At 42.0% G+C, this 18544-nt stretch overlaps 1 protein-coding gene across 3 annotated transcripts in view; it reads left to right on the top strand.

The window, feature by feature from the left end:
- Positions 1-996: 996 nt before the first annotated feature.
- The window catches only part of CAMK2D (calcium/calmodulin dependent protein kinase II delta), a 118647-nt gene continuing 101099 nt past the window's right edge, over positions 997-18544 (top strand). Inside the window, exons 1-3 of one of the 3 annotated variants that reach the window (XM_057379502.1) lie at positions 997-1153; positions 1425-1689; positions 2373-2467. In XM_057379502.1, coding sequence (XP_057235485.1) covers positions 1625-1689; positions 2373-2467 — 160 coding nt within the window. In that variant the 5' untranslated portion in view covers positions 997-1153; positions 1425-1624. The remainder of the gene's footprint in view (positions 1154-1424; positions 1690-2372; positions 2468-18544) is intronic. The other 2 variants (XM_057379504.1, XM_057379503.1) reach the window with 2 other exon arrangements.

Genomic DNA, 18544 nt, shown 5'->3' with positions numbered 1-18544 from the left:
TGCCTTTTGGTAGTGGAGCTCTGCYTGTACCCAAGCTGCTGCTTAAAGCGCTGTGCAGGTGTGGATTTAGCTCTTCACTCGGCTCACCACTACTTAGTTGATCAGAAAGGAACAAAAGCAGTTCAGGTTTATCCAMAAGGATTAAATGCCCTTCAGGTGGYCTGGTGACCCCCATTCCGCGTTCAAGTAGTCACAGCCCCAAGGCTGCCAGAGCWCAAGGAGCRTTTGGACAACGCTCTCAGGCACAGGGTGGAATTTCGGGGGCTGTCCTGTGCGGGGCCAGGAGCTGGACTTTGATAATCCCTGCGGGTTCCTTCCGGCTCAGGATATTCTGTGGTCCTGTGGAAAAGACCGAGACAGCTGTTTGCTGTGACATTTCMCACGTGCGCCCAGCCCTTCCCGGAGCTCTGGCAGCAGACACGGCGTTATTCCATGTGTGGGATCAGTCCCGGGGTGACACCAGGGGGCTGTTGCGCGTCCCGGCGSTGCGGGGCTCGGTGTGCTCGGGGTCCCTTCCCGGTGACGGTGACGGTGACAGCTGCCCCGCGGCCGCGGTGACGGTCGCGACCCGGCGCACGCGCGGTGTGTGCCCCCCCCCTCCCCCGCACGCGGCTGGGGCCGCCATGACGTCACGAGGTGCCCGGGGTGTGTCCCCCCCATCCCCGCGCGCGGCCGGAGCCGCTGTTACGTCACGAGTGCCCAGTGCGTGTGTGTGCGTGTGTGTGTGTGTGTGTGTGTGTGTGTGTGTGTGTGTGTGTGGTGTGTGTGTGTGTGTGTGTGTGTGTGTGTGTGTGTGTGTGTGTGTCTGTGTGTCCCCTTTCCGCTCCCCTCCCTCCCCGCACGCGCTGGGGGCCCCTGCGACGTCACGGCCTCTTGCCCGCGAGCGCGTCCGCACGCGCTACGCGCTTCCCGCCGCCACCGCGCGCCCTCTCTCGCGCTCCCCGCCGCCACCGCGCGCCCTCCCTCGCGCTCGGGCGAGGCGTGACGTCACAGGCGGGCACTGAGGAGCGGGGCGTGAGGGGGGGCGCGCGCAGGTGCATCCGCTTCCCTGAGGGCGCCTCCCGCCGCCGTCCCGGGGCAGCGCCCGGGGGAAGGTCGGTGTCTGCGCCTGGGGGGACGGAGCGCAGCTTCTCCCCGTTCCCCGACCGCCAGAGTGAGTCTCTCGTCTGTGTCACGCGCTTCCCCGACGGCAAGGAGCCGCGGGTCGGGGTCGCTAGGGGGAGGCACGGCACCGGCGGACGGGCTGAAGCGCTGAGGTCGGGGGGAGAGGGAGGGGAGAAGCGCCGCGCCCCCTGCCCCGGTTTTCCTTTCCCTTTTGCTGCCACTGTTTCCCTGGCGGGTGTGAAGGAGCTGGGGGGAAACGTGTTTATTTATTTATTTACTTATTTATTTATTTAAGTATTTGTTTGTTTGCTTCCCTAAAGGGTGAGGGGAGGGGAGAGGGAAGACCGGAGGAGGGCGCGGAGGCAACGCCGTCACCAGAGGAGGCGGTGGCGGGGAAGAGGAGGAGGAGGAGAAGAAGCCGGCGCGGAGCCTCGCCTCACCTCGCCTCGCCTCACAACCCCTCCGCCGTCCCCGCTTCGCCGTCCACGGCCGCCGGAGTCACCGGCGGCCGCCCGTCCTCATGATGGCTTCGACTCCCTGCACTCGCTTCACCGACGAGTACCAGCTCTTCGAGGAGCTCGGGAAGTAAGGACACAACCGGGGGGTGAAACGGGGATTGGAGGCACCGGGGGCTGCAGGCTGCGGGGTCGGTGCGTGAGCCCTGGGGGGAGCCGCGCCCGGGGCCCCCTTAGCGCTGCCTACAGCCCCGGGGGAGTGCCCGGGCTCCAACCATTCAGCCCCGGGGCGGCGAGGGGCTCTGGGCGGGTGGTCGGAGCTGCCCTCAGCCCCCCATGCCGCTGCTTATTATTACTGATTAATTATTGTTATTATTAGCCCAGGTTGTCGCGGGGTGGGGGTCTCGGTTCGTGAGGGGTCTCGGAGCGCGGCGAGCGCCCCCCAGCGGCGGGGCGGGTGGCGCAGCCCTGAGCGCCATGTTGGGTGTCACCCCCCCGGTGTCACCGCCGAGGGGGACACRGGGACACGGCCACCGCCGCCCTGTGTCCCCCCGCSGTGTGCCGGCATGGAGACAGTGAAACCCGCCCGCCCTCCGCCCCAGCTAGCGGGATTGGTCACACGGCTTCTACCCTGCAGAGTTCACTGTTCAGCTGAATAAAATCAATGCTGACCGTCACTGTCAGAAAATCAGAAAATCCCTTGGTTTTTTTTTATTTTTGCCGACATCACACCCCTCTGTGCAGCCTGTTAGCTGGTAATGGCAGTGGAGTGTTTCAGTTGGACTGACACTTTGCCCGGTTCTTGGTTTCCAGAGGGGCGTTCTCCGTTGTGAGGAGGTGTATGAAAATCACCACAGGACAAGAGTATGCTGCCAAAATCATCAACACCAAAAAGCTTTCAGCTAGGGGTGGGTATATTTTAACCTGGTGTTTATGGTGCCACCTCCCTGTTTCTTGTGTTCATGTGCTAAGCATTAGGAAATGATAAAAATAGCTGAATGTTTTAACAGATTTTTTAGTACAATTGTAATTATTGTTTCCTTGGTTTGATTGGTTTTTTTTCCCTTGATGCCTTTTTTTTCTATATTAAATATTTCATGGGTTGACTACATGGAAGTCTTGAGGTTGCTATAAAGCATTTCAAGAAAAGATGTTCAAAAACTACAATCTAACGTCAGGCAGTCTCTTAATTTTTGTATCTAAATAATTTGAGTATCAACTTGCAAGCTTTTTTCTTTTTTTTTTTTCCTTGTTTCTTTTTTTCTTTTTTTTGTTTTGGTTTGTTTGGTGGGAGGTTGGTCTGTAATAAGTTTTCATTACAGATTTTTTTTTTATGTTATAGCTTCACTAAATTTCCCATTGCATTTAAATATTACCCTTAARGCCTATTTGACTATGAATGAGGAAAAGTGTACTTGTGCCTCATATTAAACTTTTTTGTGAGAAGAAGATTATGATAAGGAAGAAAACTGTTTTTTGAACTAACCATTGTGAAGAAAGTCACTCTGATGAACTGATGAGGAATGTTTCTGTTACAACGCTGCTGCACAGCTTGTGTCTGCCTTGCCTGTGATATGTGTTTCCAGCAGCTTGTCAGCAGCAGTGGACGGGTTGTTATGATACATTGTAGGTAAATATACCCGTGGTGTGGGCTGTTGTTGTGGAAAGGGAGTCTTAGTGGTGCCGTGTCAATKGCTCGTTAATTCCCAGTTGGAGTGCTCGTGTTCGGATGTCAGGGATTAGGGATCGCTAGCCCTAAACGTTAACTGTGTTTTTATACGAATTCATAAAGAACATGACAGTGAATAAGTAAACAGTGTCAGAGTGTAAAACGTGTTTGTGGTTTGCTTTGCCTCTGGCCCCAGGGAATCACTGCAGGTAAACGGCAGCTTGAAGTCATTAAATTTAAACATAAAACATTGCGTGGGACCTTACGGCAAGTTCTGATAACATGCTGTTCCCTGATRAAGATCTTTCAACAATTTTTACTTGCAGTTGGTGAAAGTAGTGTGAAAATTTACTTTTTGATGAGTTTTAGTATTCTCACTCTCACTGTGAGATGAGTTCCTTTATTTTTGAAGGTTACTTAAACTTAGAAATTTTTTTTTACAGTTATGGACTTGAAGGTAGGTAAAGCAATTTATAATACTTGAGATAAAATATTTTCACAAGTTTGCTTTGAACAGATTTGTTAGCATACTAATGTAATCTGTTGAATTTTGATTCTTAAAATAAAGCACCACACTGTGTGATTTCATAGATCTGAGTAATTTTCAATGTGAGAAGCCATAACAAGGTCATTGTCAGGTTATTGGTAACAGGTGCTGAACTACATGCCAGTAGCCAGGTTACCAGGGTGCATGGGTTATGTGTGTGATTGGATAAATCCTGGAATGCCAAGCTAAATGAGGAAAAACGGGGTCTTTGTAATTACTCATCATTTGGATTGCACTATATTTYGAACTGTAATATTTGTACTTTATTCTTGCTGGACCAAGTTGGTCTTTGATGTGCTTTGCTAAGGAGTGGAWGCACATTTGGGATAATTTGGCTCATAAAATGGAATGAGGCAAATTGCACACACATTTTTCTATAGATTCAAACCATAAGGAAAGGGGTTACACTTAAAAGCTGAGCTGTGCATACCCCTTTGTATCAGAACACCTGTGGTGTGTCCATGAATGCAGGGAATGCCTTTCCATCTCTGWTTTCAGACATCCTAAAAATAATTGGAGGATTTTATTTGCTTGGTTGGTTTTCTGGAGGCTGTTTTGGGTTTTAGCACTTAGAAATCACTAAGCAGTTGCTGAAGTGCAAGCTTCTTGGAGCAATCTTTAGATTCTTCTGAGGCAATTTTTTAATTGCAGAAAGGTGCACTTGAACARCACTTGTGGTGCAAAAAACCTAAGYATGAAAAAGCCTCAAACTGTGATATTTTGTCCTGGCTGATGATGGGGATGCAGCTTATAACTGAGGTGCTGCTTTTTCATCTAAATTCTAAATTTTGTTCTACTCCATCTGAACTGTTGTATGAGGAAGCAGCAGTATAAGGAAGTTCACTTCTGTGTGTCAGGCTTACTGAAATACCCATTCCAGTGTAAATCACTGGGTCAGGTTCATCTATGAGCAGAGTTAGGAGGAAATGTCCCCTCCCGGCTTGGAAATGTGTCCCTTGTTTAGTGCTTGGTTCCCTTGCAGTCTTCTAAATAAATTATCAAATTTGGGCCTTCTTGCTTTCTTCATTGGACAAGARTAATTTCAGTGTATGATATGGAGGAGTCAAGACTCTCAAGACTGAATGGAACTTCCTTAAASTGGTTTTGAAATTAGAAGTTATTTAAGTTTTTCCAGCCCAGTCAGAGTAGTARTTGTCATTTCTTGCCCTGTCCATCTCAGCCATAAATGTTCTTTAGATTTATCCAAAATCTTACTTTACTGGTATTTTAAAATCTGATCTGGTAACCCGCTAATGCCAGTGAAGGTGTGTTCCCATCAGTTTCCATGTATAACTACAGAGCAATTTCAGCTTAATTGGCTGTGTGCAAAAGCGTGGGCTTTGGCTGCAATTTGGAGGGGAGAGGAAGCTGTGCCTCCTGTTCTTGCAGAAGTAACCTTGGTGCTTTCAAGGCCATGGTCCATTATTTATACAATTCCAGTTCTATGATTTTCTGWTTTTAGTAGTAGAAATAATAAATATTTGCAATTTGAATCTATTTCAGTATGGCAAAAATGCTTTTGCTTGTTACAATGACATGTATTCTCTTCAAATATGGTTAAGCTGCTCTTCAGGGTTCTGATTTTTGACTTGGTGTTTTCTAAGTCAGCTGGAGCACTGAACTGATAGTAGAATATCAACAGCTACTTTYGTATCAATAGATTATGTTCTTGCACAAGTTGATTATGCTGCTGATGGTAAAAAAGGTGTGTTACCCCTCAAAAATTAAGTGCAGCAGTGAACAGAAAACCAAAAATGAAGTGAAAAAYTTGTGTTTGCTGGTTCTGGGTTCTGAATGTTTCATTTAATGAAGTCTTAGGGATTTTCTTACTATTCAGTAAGGTCTGTGGCTTGTCTGTCTTGTTTTTCATGTGTAGAAAGTCATGCAGATAAAAGTGAATGTCTTTGAGGTGACTTCACTTTTCCCTTGTCTGTTCCAAATACCTGATAATGAGCAGATCATCTTTTTCTTTTTGCCATTATCCATACATCTTTTATCTTATTTTCTGAGAGTCTTCTAGCTTTGATCCAAATTGATTTCATGCAAACAGATCCATTTTCTTATCAGGTTTAGCCCTCATTTTCTGTCTAAACAAAAAAAGAGTTAGGTAAGAGTTTCTGATTATGCTTGAAAATGTAAATTACTGATAGATTTTTCATTGGGTGTACCTGTTGCCAGTAACTCCTACTGACAATTTCTGGTGGCCAGAAGCCCATTGCCTTTGGTGGAATTTGATGGTATCCATGTGAGGAGGATGATATTCCAATCCCTTTTATTTTCTAGGGAKCTTTTGTAAAAAGCCTGGGCACACCTCTGCCAGCACTTGGGTTGCTGCAGCAGAACCATGAGCTCTTTGTTTATGATCATATGTGATCATAATACTGTGCAGCAGTAATGTGAGAGTCAGCTGGAGGTTRTTGCTGCTCTGTGAAAAGCTCTTGYGAGCATTCAGGGCCCARCCATTCCATTASCTTCAAGCTTTGGAGGTGTCAGTGGTTTTTTATCTTCCTTCTTAGGAAATGTCCTGAGTATTTTTCAGGATCTCTAGTATCCTTATTYCCTGTGAGCTCCTGACTGCAGGTGCACAGCCAGAGGGGACTGGAGCCATGGCACTCACCCGCAGCCAGCTCCGATGGGTGCGGAGGCTGCAAACCCCACCCTTTGGGAACAGCATTTTGTGCACTATTGAGTAACTGGGCTGTGGGAAGAGCGTTTCAGTGCCTGAAGCTCTCCAAATAGGGTACCTCATGATCCCTAAAGTGATTTAAAATACATTAGGGAGATGAATGAAATAGGAAGCATATATAGGTAGTGTTTTTTAGCACAGCTTTTCGTGACACAGAGATAAACGTTTTTGATGCGTCACTAGACTAACATTTCCTTTAGTCAGGTAGCTTGTGTACAGTTCATGCCAGATGTTGTACAGGAAGACAAGCTCTAATAAGGCTTCCAGTRCTCCATAAGAGGAGAAAATAATTCTTTCTAATCTAGCTCAGGATGTTAATCTCAGAAGCACACATTTACCTGTGCCAGTTTATTGCAACACATGTATTTTTAATGCTAATTTCTGTTCTTACGTACACGTGACGTTACTCCCACACAGACRGGACTAACCTTCAGGGCATTTAGTCCTCAGTCAGGCAGATTCTGTCTTTCTGAGGACAAGATTTAAGCTTGGGATTTTAGTGGGTTTGTTCCATGTCTTGCTGTAGGCTCGTTTCTCTGGTTAAGGACCTGTCATTAAGAATTTTTTAAAACTATTTTTCCCTTGTATGTAAGAGAGCTCCCCTGCTAACCTGCAGTTGTCCTTTTCTACCGTTTGCTCAATGTTTGTGTTCAGCTAAATCGTAGCATTTTCAGTTTGACATGGTAGTAACACAACACGTGCATTTGAATGTTTATCTGCAAGTATTTGTTTCAGTTGCAAATTACGGTAATTTAGCAGGCTACTGGTTCTGTTCAAATTGACTCCATTCRGACAGCTCAGGCTAGTAAAGAGAGAAGAGGGTTATTAAAAACCAAGCTCAAAAGCTGTTTTTGGTTAGGTGCTCTGTTTTGTGAAGGTTTGGAGCTTTTTGTTTTGTTTTGGTTTTAGCTTTTATTCTGTTTTGGTGTTAGTAAAAACCTTATATTTTCAAATACCAGTGAGAATAAGAACTTTGAACCTTTGTGATGAGTGTTGGTTTGTAGTCATTTATTCTAACAGTTGAAACTAGATTTGAAATGAAATGTCCTGGCAGTTCATAGTTAAATTATTCATAACAAATGCTCTATGATTTCAATAATGTCACTTCTGGGTTTTTTTGCAAAGGAGTTATTTTCTCTCCCCATTGTGACTGGAATTTCTYTTAGACAGTGGAGAGTAAAAAGGTGTTTGTATCATCTGTCAGCTCAGTTTCAGCAGGCTCATGAGGGGAGAGGAGGGGAGGGAAATGTATAAAAGAGGGGCTTCTTGGGGGCTTGTCTACTGCTCTCCAACCATTTTCTGTCAGAAGTTACACATTTTGGCACTGATACATGATCCTGTTTTGTGTGTTCTCTTCCTGCAAACTGAAGTGTCAGCTGCACATCTGAACAGCTCCGCTGGCAGGATTGCTTCTGTTGGGAGGAAAGGTAGAACTCTGATGCAGGGGAAAATACAAACAGAATATCTTTACTGAGCTTCCACATCATATTAGTGAAATATGGATGTGTTCTGTTCCTCCTGCTCTGAGGGGATGTTTTGCTGTGTTCAAATGGTACTTCTGAATGAAAGATTTGGGTCAAATACTACAAGAAGGAAATGAACACAGTGGTCACCACTTTGCATTTATTGAAGATTGGTTCTATTKGCACATAATATCATGCATAGGAAACATTGTTTTATGGGAAACCACAGGCCAGCTCAGGTATTTGTGACCTGCATCTGACCTCAGTCACAGCCAGGCAGAAATAGACTTGTTCTTGGAAGGACTGAGATGAGGTGCAGAACAAACCCCCAGAAATCCAATTTCAAAACCTAACTAAAATAACAGTGGAATGTGAAAATGCTACTGTATGTAGGCATGTATTGATCCAAATGCTAAACATTTATGCACGTTCTCAGGTTGTGATTAGGGGTATGCGAAGTCATCTCTGCTGTGTTTATTCACACTTCTATGATTCCACCATCTGGTTTGGGGTTTGAATTTATCTTTTTTTTTTTTCATAATTTTATTTTTTCATGTAATTTGGGAATGTCTCATCTAAGAGACTGAAGTAAAAGTCAGTGAAATATTCTGCTTTGCAACTGTATGTACTGCCAAAATAGTGTTTTTCGTGTCTCTGTCCTTCATTTGACCTCCTGAGAAATGTGGGCCAGGGTGTTTGATACGTCCAGCTTCCTTCTTCATATATATATATATATATGTATATATATATATATATATATATATATATATATTTTGCACACTTGTCAAGTGCTTTGAAAGGATATTGGGGGGTATTTTTGGAAGATTATGTGAGAAATATAACTTCCTCTGTGCTTTGAAAAAGGGTACTAGAGAACAAAACCCTAACTTAACAGTGACTCTTTAATAAATCTTTATTAAAAATAATTGTGCTTTGAATTTGAAGAAACATCTGCTGTGTTGTGGAGAGGCATAGGAATCCAATCTGTCTGTTTATTCCTTGGATGTATTGAGCTCTGTGTATATCTTGGAGTGCATGTTTGTGCAAATTCCTCATCTGTTTAATCCTTGTATTATAAGAAATGTCTTGTGCATGGTATCAGGGAGGGTKGAGAATTTGTGTGACATGGGGTTGGTATTTTCTTCCAGGGCAACAGTTGTGCTGTTACCCAATGTCATTTTCTAGATTGTTGTCAGCTTGTTCTGAAATTCTTTTGWGTTTTGGCTGTTTGAATCAGGGAACTCGCTTTTAGGGTTTGCAGCAGTGTTAATTTCTGTGGAATCTGATCAGAAGCTGCTGGATGTATTCTGCTGTACTGAGGGGTTATTTGCTTTCTCTTGAATATGATGGTTTTAGATGCCACTGGATAGAAGCAGTAGCTGTCAGAAAAGCCAGGGAGTGGCAACTTTTGCAAATTTGCAAGTGTGTCTTATTCCTGATTGAGTTTTTTTCCTAATCCAGGGCTTCTTTGTCAAAATTGAGAAGCGTAAATGGTTCTACAGCATATATTTGTTTTTTCTAATTAGGCTTTTCAGGCTAGAGAATGATAGATAATCATTYTCTGGTGAGCAAGCTATTACAGAGAAGTTTGTGCAATTTTTGGTTTAAGCTGGTTGTATTTGGTAGAAAGGAACTTTGCTTGCCTGGTGGTTTGAGGTAGCTTCTGTTACATGAATTTCTGACCTTTTGTCAATACATACAAAAAAACAAATTCCCAAACCTCTCAAAAGTAACAAAGTAGGTTTTAATAATAGAAATCTGATGCTGTGGATATTTGCTTGTTGAGATGAAGCATTTAYCTAGTGATGAGAGGCTTTTTTTATTATTTTTACCAATAACCAAGAATTTATCACAGCTAAATGTGTAAAGTTAAAATCCTGGTGATGCTTTCCAAGAGAACTGTCTGGCATCCRTAAACCCAGAATTAATTTAGGTTTGGCAGTCACTTTCTACTTGAATATAGAGCGTGCTTGTAAATGTTCGCAACTGGTTGTAGGGTTTCTTTTGCTCAGTTACAGCCAAATCAGTCATTTTGGGCTGTCAGTTGGACAGTCTCTCTCAATGTCCTAAATGTGCTGTGGAGTTGGTTCTTTTTACTGTGCAGCAATTTTGACTTTGCCAACACACAGTTGGCAGTGCTGTGGAAAGTGGGGTTGTGGTCACCTTCCACTGGATGGAGAACTTGACCTAAACCCATCTTTACTCAGAGCTTATGCTCTGCACAATTAAAAACTTGAGGTATGAGCTGAATGTTTGCTGGATCAACTGAGCAGCTGCATGAATTTGGACAGATGTGTATTGAAGAATGTGTTAAACTGATGGCAGCTAGCTCTGGGTTGTGTGTGTGGTCTGCAGGCAGGTTTGGCCCTGCTGAACAGCTCACCCAGCCCCATGGCCTGCAGCTGGCAGCTGCCCTTACCTGGAAGCTGGTAATTAATTTGCCCAGCATTATGGGCACTCRCTGGGTCACATGGCACAGAGCATCAGTGCACAGAGGTGTCACACACACTCCCAGCCCTGTGCTCCAGGGAGCAGTGCACCTTGTCCAGCTGGCAACATTAACAAGCCTTCGTGGAAGTGCAAAGGATAGCACACCTCAGCTGGAAAGTTTCATCATCTCAGCACGTGAGGGGAAGAGAAAAGCAAACTTGGAGCCTTGAAGCTCCTCTTTGTGGGCAGCAATTTACTGCCTGTGTTTTCAGAACTTTGTTCCTGATTTAATTGTACTTGGGAACTGCTTACTTGTAAATKTTCCACAATGTGAATGCAAGTGTTGCAGCAACAGTCACGTTGCATATTCATGTAGCTGCGCAAACAGATGGGGTTCCTACATAAAATCCATATTTGACAATCTGATGGGATTTGCCAAGGCTAAGCTTTCATTTAAATTTGAACCTCTTGGAGAGATAGGTTTGAGATTTAATGAGTCAAGAGAGGCCTTCCAGTGATTTGTATTGCATAACAGATTTCAGGCCTCTGCCTAGGTGTGACTGGTTTGAGCGACTTCTTGTAGGAATGGTTTTAATAGGCTTTTGCTCGTTAGAATAAGTACTTACCAAATTGAGAGATTTCTCTTGAAATCCTATTTATTTGTCTAATTTTACTCGTATCCTGCAGAAAGTGAAGATGTATATTCAGTTCTAACATGGTGTARCATGGACAGACTGCTGCTGCTGTAGTACTGCCTTCCAGGGAGGATTTTGTTCTGTAGGGCAGATGACCTTTGGTTTCCCTCAGGGCACCTGCAGGTGCTGCTGAACTGTGGTTATTAAAACTCACTTKAAGACCTGCTTTACACTTTTTTTTTAATAGAAAGATGTCACTAATGTTCAGTGGCTCCAAGAGGCAARTAAGGGTCAGTGCAGAAACCTTCAAAAACTACATTTTCCCATTGTTTATGAAATGCTGTAGTTAGAAAAATAAAAAGCTCATCTTGGTGCTTTTTATACTGAGTCTACTGCTTCTAAAATAAAACCCCCTTGGGTGTAAGGTAGCTTGCCTGCTCTTTGCATTACACAGCTTGGACAGCAAGGAATTTGTGATTAGGATTGCAGTGATAAATGCTCATGGGAGTAAATGCCTTMGTGATCTTGGCATAAAGACCCTCCTTTTTTCAGGACTTTTTATTATCTCTGCTCCAAATGGGGGAGGGGGAAAATGGTTTTCTGTCACATTTTTATAGCTTTTCATGGTGCTTTGATGACATTCATAATTGATACTCAGTAAACTTWCGCATCTTAAAAACCTTTCTAGTTGCTCCATTTTTCAGTTAAAGCCTCCTGGTACTTTGTTAATGTGGGACTAGTCTAAGATTTATGAGGAGTTATGAACTGGTGCTGCATGGAAGAGCTTCCAAAGCTCAGTGACATTTCTTGCTATACCTATAGCACTCCATGGTCTTCCACTGCTTTTGCATTTTTGGGGGGCAGGAAGAGGAGAAAGAGGCTGCTGGWGCAGTGCTGTGTGTGTGCCCATGCACATGTGAGATTCAGAAAATGATCTGGCAGAGCCTGTATGTACCCAGCCAGCTGGTTTGCTGTAGGAAAATGAATCACACTAAAATATCTATTAACTTAGAGTAATTTTGCTTGTAAGGAGGGCAGGAATTGGTGTCTTTAAATTTYTGTTTATTTGTGTTAAACATGATTTATCTCTCTAAACGAAGCAATAAATTGCTTTCATTGCCATGTTAATCAAAACATGTAATGAGATTAATTTTCCCAGAGCAGAAGTTGCTTATGTGTGGTCYGTCCCTTCTGCTAGCAGCTGTGTGGCGGTATTACAGATGTTTTGGGGACCAGCCTGGGTGAGGATTGGTCCTTCACCAATACTCAAAGGAAAATCAAGTTTAGAGTCATGTTTTTATTGTCAATGGTCTGCTTTTTGTTACATGAAACAGAAAAAAACAGGTCTAATAAAACTGAAACTTTCCATTTCCAAATCATGTTTATCCACTGTCAAACTTGTCCAGGATAAGAGAATATCTGAGCATTTATCACCTGGGGCTGGCCTTCACTGAAAATTAGGAAATGAAATTAAAGKATATTCAAGGTGAAGTTGTRTCCTTCAACAGAACAAATARTCTGWTTCTGTAATCAAACTCCRTCTTAAAATTAACAGGGGAGGTGAKTGGGTTGGTTATTTTCACTTTACTAAAGTCAGAATTTAGTAGTGCCCTCTTTTACTTCAAAGACTTGTCTGATTTGCAGTCAAATTTAGTCATGGACAGCGTTTGTTGTCTGTGCCTGGGTTGTCCTTCAGAGAATGCTTCATCTTTCATCAGTGTATTTATCAAGGACGGTTTTGTTTGCATTATTTTATGTAACAACCATCTTCCCTTCGGTTCCTCCTGTGACAGACTGGGAATGAAGGCCATTCTTCCTGTGCATCTTACAAACTAATTTATATATTTATATGTGGGTGTTTGGAGTGGGGAACTGGAATTGACCAGAAAAAAAAAAATAGGAGAGGTTGTCTCAGTGTCTTTAGTATCACTGATGTCTGTATGGGAGGAAATTGTCCGATCAATGTCAGTGTTTATTTACAGATTGATTTGGCTAATTCTGAGGCTGATACTGAAGGAACTCATTTACTAATTTCACTTCAGCTTTCCCATTCATCACTAGGTTTCCTGTCACCTCTTTTACCAGTTGTCTACCAATTGCAAAGCTGGTTTGGTGATCTCCATTTTTTACTAATCCCCAGATGCCTCATTTTCTTTGTTTCTGCATCCTAAACATTGGAGCCTGGCAGGAGGCTTTGATCCCTGTCTGGAAGAATTCCCCAGAGTACTGATTTAGAGGACTTGCTGTACCCAAGTRGTAACTGATATGCAAAGATGTAGGTAGCTGCAGGGTTTTTTGTAGAGTTCCTCAGATCATGCATATTGAGATCTAAGTCCAGACCCATTTTTTTCCATCACAGGAATGTTGTGCAGTTCCTGACACAGTAGCTTTCTACAGCCTGCTGTTACTGTCGCCTCTGTGCAAGGTCGAGTGGAAACTGCTGTGAAAATAGCTTCATGAAATAAAGCTAAATTAGGAGTAGTTGCTGTTGAGTGTTGACTTGTTTCTGCAACCACAGATTCTCATCTAGTCAACAAAGTGGCTAAGGAAACAAAACTGTGCAAATGCACTTGGAGCAGCATAGTTCATTGTTTAAAGTTGTATTGATTCACACACTAAATAAACAGAAGCACTTTCAAAATGTTGCTAATTGTTGACTGGTTCCGTCAATAAGATACAGTATGAAAAATAAATAGAGATTGTGAGGGTTTTCCCCAGTGTGTTATGTGGCCATTTATTGTTTTTCTTCCTTTTTTTTCATTTTTATCTTAGAGATTCCTTTCCTTCATGTTTCTCAAACTATAATTTGTAGCAACTGATGTTTCATAAAGCTCTGATAGTGGACAGCAGAAACTTGCTGAAGTGGACAAATGCATGAGCTCCCACTGCCTTCAACTGTGGTTTATGTTTGTACAGTTTTGTGAGGAAATTGTGGCATTATGCAGTGGCTGTATTGGTGTGAGGGGTTGTGTAAGAGGGCTTGGGTGCTGCTTGTCCCAGGTTTAGTCTTGAAATCGGAGAATGCATTCAGGATTTTTTTTAACAGAAAATTTGAATCTAATGATACCAAGTCACTATGGTCTTACCTTGAAAATTAGGTGATTTTACATAAACCACCAGTGATTGTGTGTTGAGCAGTAACATAAAYGTGATAAGTAACATACAGAGTTTTGCCAACAGGTATGAGCATTCATGAGATCTGGGTTTGCATCTGTCACGTTTYCTTTCCTACACAGAAAATAGGCATTTTTATTGAAAATTACATGAAATAGATTTTAAAATCAAATTTGTTATTAAGAGTAAAAAGGAAAGCTCCACATAAAGGCACATGCTTTGCCTGTTGGGCATAACATTTTTAGAAGATTGAGTAGTGATTTATGAATATGGGAGCAAGGTATTTAAATGACAGAAGTTCCTTACACTTTTTACACTTGTAAATATTTAGGTTGATTGACTGGCTTAACTTCCTAAAGGAGAGGTGTGTCCCTTGATGTTGGGTTTTTTCTTAGTAATGAACAATGAAAATCTGAAGSTACAGAAATTAAAAACCAGAGTAACAAAAAAACATTATTTTTAGTAAGGTGTTTTGGCTGAGATTCTTGCTGCACCRTCTCTGACTTGGATCATACTCATCYASAGCRAAGAAGGGAAGGTCTCCGAAAGGAGAGCCATGTTCCTCTGTAGGACATTTTACAAGCTGCTAGAGTTAGTTTTACAGAAAGGGGGAAAAAAAGATAACAACTTGTTTTCAGTATTGAAATCCACTCTGGAGGTGTGAAACACATCTGTGGTTATTCAGAATTAGCATTGCCTCAGTCAGTAARTAACAGAATTCTGCAGTTACACCAAGTTAATACTTATATTGTCAGACTTAAACAGCAAAAGTGAGTGGAACCATATTCATTTTCTTGACATCTTTCTGATATTGATCAGACCATGCAATCCAAATGGAATTCTGGGAATAAGAACAGAAGAATGTACCTAATGCTACAATGGCATTCCTCTCAAATTGTAGTAATGTGACAAAGCTCATATACCTGAAGTTCACCCACCTGCATCTGTATTTCATAGCACACAGTTAATGAATAATCTCAGAGGTGATTGGAAAAACATTTTTAAACACTCCCCTAAATTATATTCCATAAATGAATTTTCAGCGTCAGGGTGATATGTACAATTATTTTTGTATACATCTACTGTATATTGTATTTACATCTAAATAAATCTAAATTACTCGAAGTGGCTCCAGAATAAGAGGCCAAATCCCCAATAACGGTTTTAATAAGCAGAGATTGGCTGTTCCTTTGGCACTGTTACTGCTAATATTAACCAGAAAGTTTTTATGATATTATGATAAGTAGCTATATAACATTCTCACTATGAGTTTGGGGTATTTGCAGCCTAAATCTGCTTCTGGACTTGCATGTTGGGATGCACAGAAAGCAGGAATTTGCATTTGATGTTTTGTATTTTTGAAGGATTTCCCTGCCCTTCCGTGTTCTCAAAACACAGATTGCTATTTCGCTAAGAAAAGAGTGTGTGAAGGAGCCATCCAAAAGCTGTGCATATAGACTTGGTCTGTGCTCCTCTGTAGAGATTGTTTAAGCTCGTGTGCTTTATTTTGCAGCAGTCAGGAAATGCCACACGTGGGCAATAATTTTGTTCCACTGCTGTAACCTGATCATGTTAGGTCTGGTCCCTGTGTCCTTAGCAACTTCTGGTGGGATAATAGGAWATGGATGATGTCTGTGCCTGTGCCATTCATACATCCTTCTCATGCGCACTTTTCCCATTAATTTTGTTAAGCTGTTAAATAGCTCCTGCTTTAAGAACCATTGTTCTTGGTTTGATGCTTGAGAAGTTTTATAAAATAGATATCTAAGTTTGGCATGTGTAGGTTTGGTGAGGTTTGCATTTGGTTTTCTTTGGCAATTGCTACATCTMATCTCTGAGATGGGGTCCTTATAAACTGAGGTAATCTATTTTATACTCTATCTCTTGCTTATTGTCCCTTTTGCTTGAAATGTGCTTATTTTTCTTTTCTGTATTATGTGAATACTCAATGTAAAAAAAGTTCTTGTAGTTAAAATGTTAGAAAATCCTCTTTAAAAATCCATACTGTTTTGAATTGAATTTGCTTAGGTTTTGGATATATTCAATTCTGGCATACATTTTGAGCAAAATATTTTAAGCATTTAAGCAATTTTTGAGGGCCACTCATTTTCCTGGTAACATTTACCCACTCCTACCAGAAATCCATTCTGTTTCTGGTTTAGTTCAGCTTCTAACTTTACTATAATTATGTAAAAATAATATATGGGATGCCCTCTGGGGTCTCTTGATGCAAAAGGGGCTCATTGTCTGAGCACAGACTCCCTGCCATAGAGGTACAGAAGAGAAACAGAAGCATTGGCATGGCAGAGAGGAAGTTCCATTGGCACCAAGACAGCAGACTTCATCATTACTTTAAAGGATAGTAAATCCAGAAGGTAAAAAAACCCTGATTACTTTATGGGGCAAGTGTGGTTGTTTTTTTAACCCGGTCTTTTTTGGTAGTTTTGCCTTATCAAGTATAGAAAGTATTATCCTGGTATCCCATTTGCCTGTCCTTCTAGTGTAAGAGCTAAAGAAGGTGCATGAAGAAAAAATGATTGCTGCTAAGAGAGTATTCCCTAGTAAATTATAAAGATGTAGCTTGATCTTGCATCAAAATATCAAGCCGAGTAAGACTTCGCAGTCCAGTTAACTTTTAATTGCCTATTTCCAAGGATACGTTTACCTTATCAGTGTGGGAAGATTCTTCATATTTTCATGGGATTTTCTATGAAACAGCCAAATAAAATGCTCTGCCACCGCTTCAGCCTGCTTCTCATTAAATACATTGATATTCTGTGGGGGATTGCTGAGTGACAAGCATTGCAAATGTGCTTGAAGTTTTCCTTAATGACTAAGCTTTCTTGCCTAATATAAAAATGAGCGGCTGTGCAGGAGTGAGCAATGTTGTCAAACCTGTCATCAAGTTCTCAGAGTCGGTTTGAGTGCTTGTAATGTTCTTCCTTTAATTGACTTGGAAATTGGCAAAGGTTGCTTATAAAAGGGGAAAAGCAATTTTTAAAGACAGTGGGAAAGTTTAGCTTTRTAGTTAACTGTGCAAAGGCCTCAATAATTAGCTGTGGTTATGTTGCCTGCTTTCGTCAGCTTGGGTTTTTTATCTTTTGAGTTGGATGAAATAACTTGCTGAAGCCCTTTGAGAGTGCTTGTAGGTTGAACTAAAAAAAAAATGTAAAACATCATCTTTTTATTTGTTGGGTGTGTCTCTTGTCATTACCTGAATGTCACTGGTTTTCTTATTGTCAACAAAAGAAAAAAAAAACCTACAGAGTTCTAAAATGAAAACTTAGAGTGTTTTGAGAAATGACAAACAGTAATCATGGTAGCAGTTTGGTGACAACAGATTGAAAATGAAAAATAGTTCAGGAACTGAAGTTTTTATGTGTTCCTCTGCTGCAGAGGTGGTAGTTAGAAAGCTAAAGAGTGCAGAGCTTGGTAAGAGCTGTTTTTAATGCCCTCATAATCATCCGTAGCAAAACCCTGTGAAGCTTTGGGAGCACGGCAAGGTGCGGATCTGAGAAGAATCCATGATGAACTCTCCTTTATCTGATCTTCACCTTTTAAGCTTCAGCCTAATCCCCCATGTCTGTCAGAGCCAAAGGTAGGGCAGTAGTTGTGTCCTGTAGTGCTAGGTCTTTGCTGCGTTTATCACCTGTGTCATGACCAACACTCAGTACTGCCCTTCTCCTGTACTCTTCTGTGATCATAATGTGATCATATGATACATAATTCCTTCTCTGAACTGTGTTTTCCTGATCTGTCATCTTAACAGAATTAACTTTAAAGAATAACTCGTGAAACTATTGTATTTGCACAATTGCAGTGCCAAGGACAGATGGGGAGGCAGTGCTGTTGAAGTAGCAGATGTCTCTTGCACCCTCTGCCAAAGAAATTGCAATAAAAGACCAGGAGTTTCATTTAACTTTTGAATTTTGATGTTTCTGTTAGGAAACAGCCTATTTTTAACTCTTGTGTACTTCTCAAGTAATTCCTCTTGAACATCAGGAGCTAAATTGGGAACCAAAGAATTGTCCCCAGGAAGGCGATAAAAATTTATGGTATAGAGGGCTGCACTGAGCTGTCCTTTGTCTTTGAAAAAAAAGAGCAAATTTTTGAAATGGTGTCAGTAATTCTGTGTATGCGTTTGTAATGCTCCATCTTGTGTTAAACCAAGCAYAGGATTCTCAGGGTGATCCCTTCACTAACTTGTCTGAATACAAGGAGAGTTTAAATTGGTTAGAACATGTGGGCGAAACCTGCACTGTAATTTTGACAGGTGGCAGTCTGTAAAATTTCAATTTCCTTCCATTTTGAAAAGCATGGATGTGGCTTTGACAGGTACCTGTGCATTTTCCAATGTGGAGTGATGTTACCCAGCAAGTGACCCTGGAAGTAGTGTCGGGGTCTATGCCATGAGCATTGGAGCTGATGGGAAAATTGCAGA

This window comes from Malurus melanocephalus, unplaced genomic scaffold, assembly GCF_030028575.1.
Source record: "Malurus melanocephalus ecotype Western Australia unplaced genomic scaffold, MMel_1.1 scaffold_410, whole genome shotgun sequence".
Taxonomy (NCBI): Eukaryota; Metazoa; Chordata; class Aves; order Passeriformes; family Maluridae; genus Malurus; species Malurus melanocephalus.
Note: the sequence above shows the minus strand (reverse complement) of the source record. Positions and strands in the feature narration are given on the sequence as shown.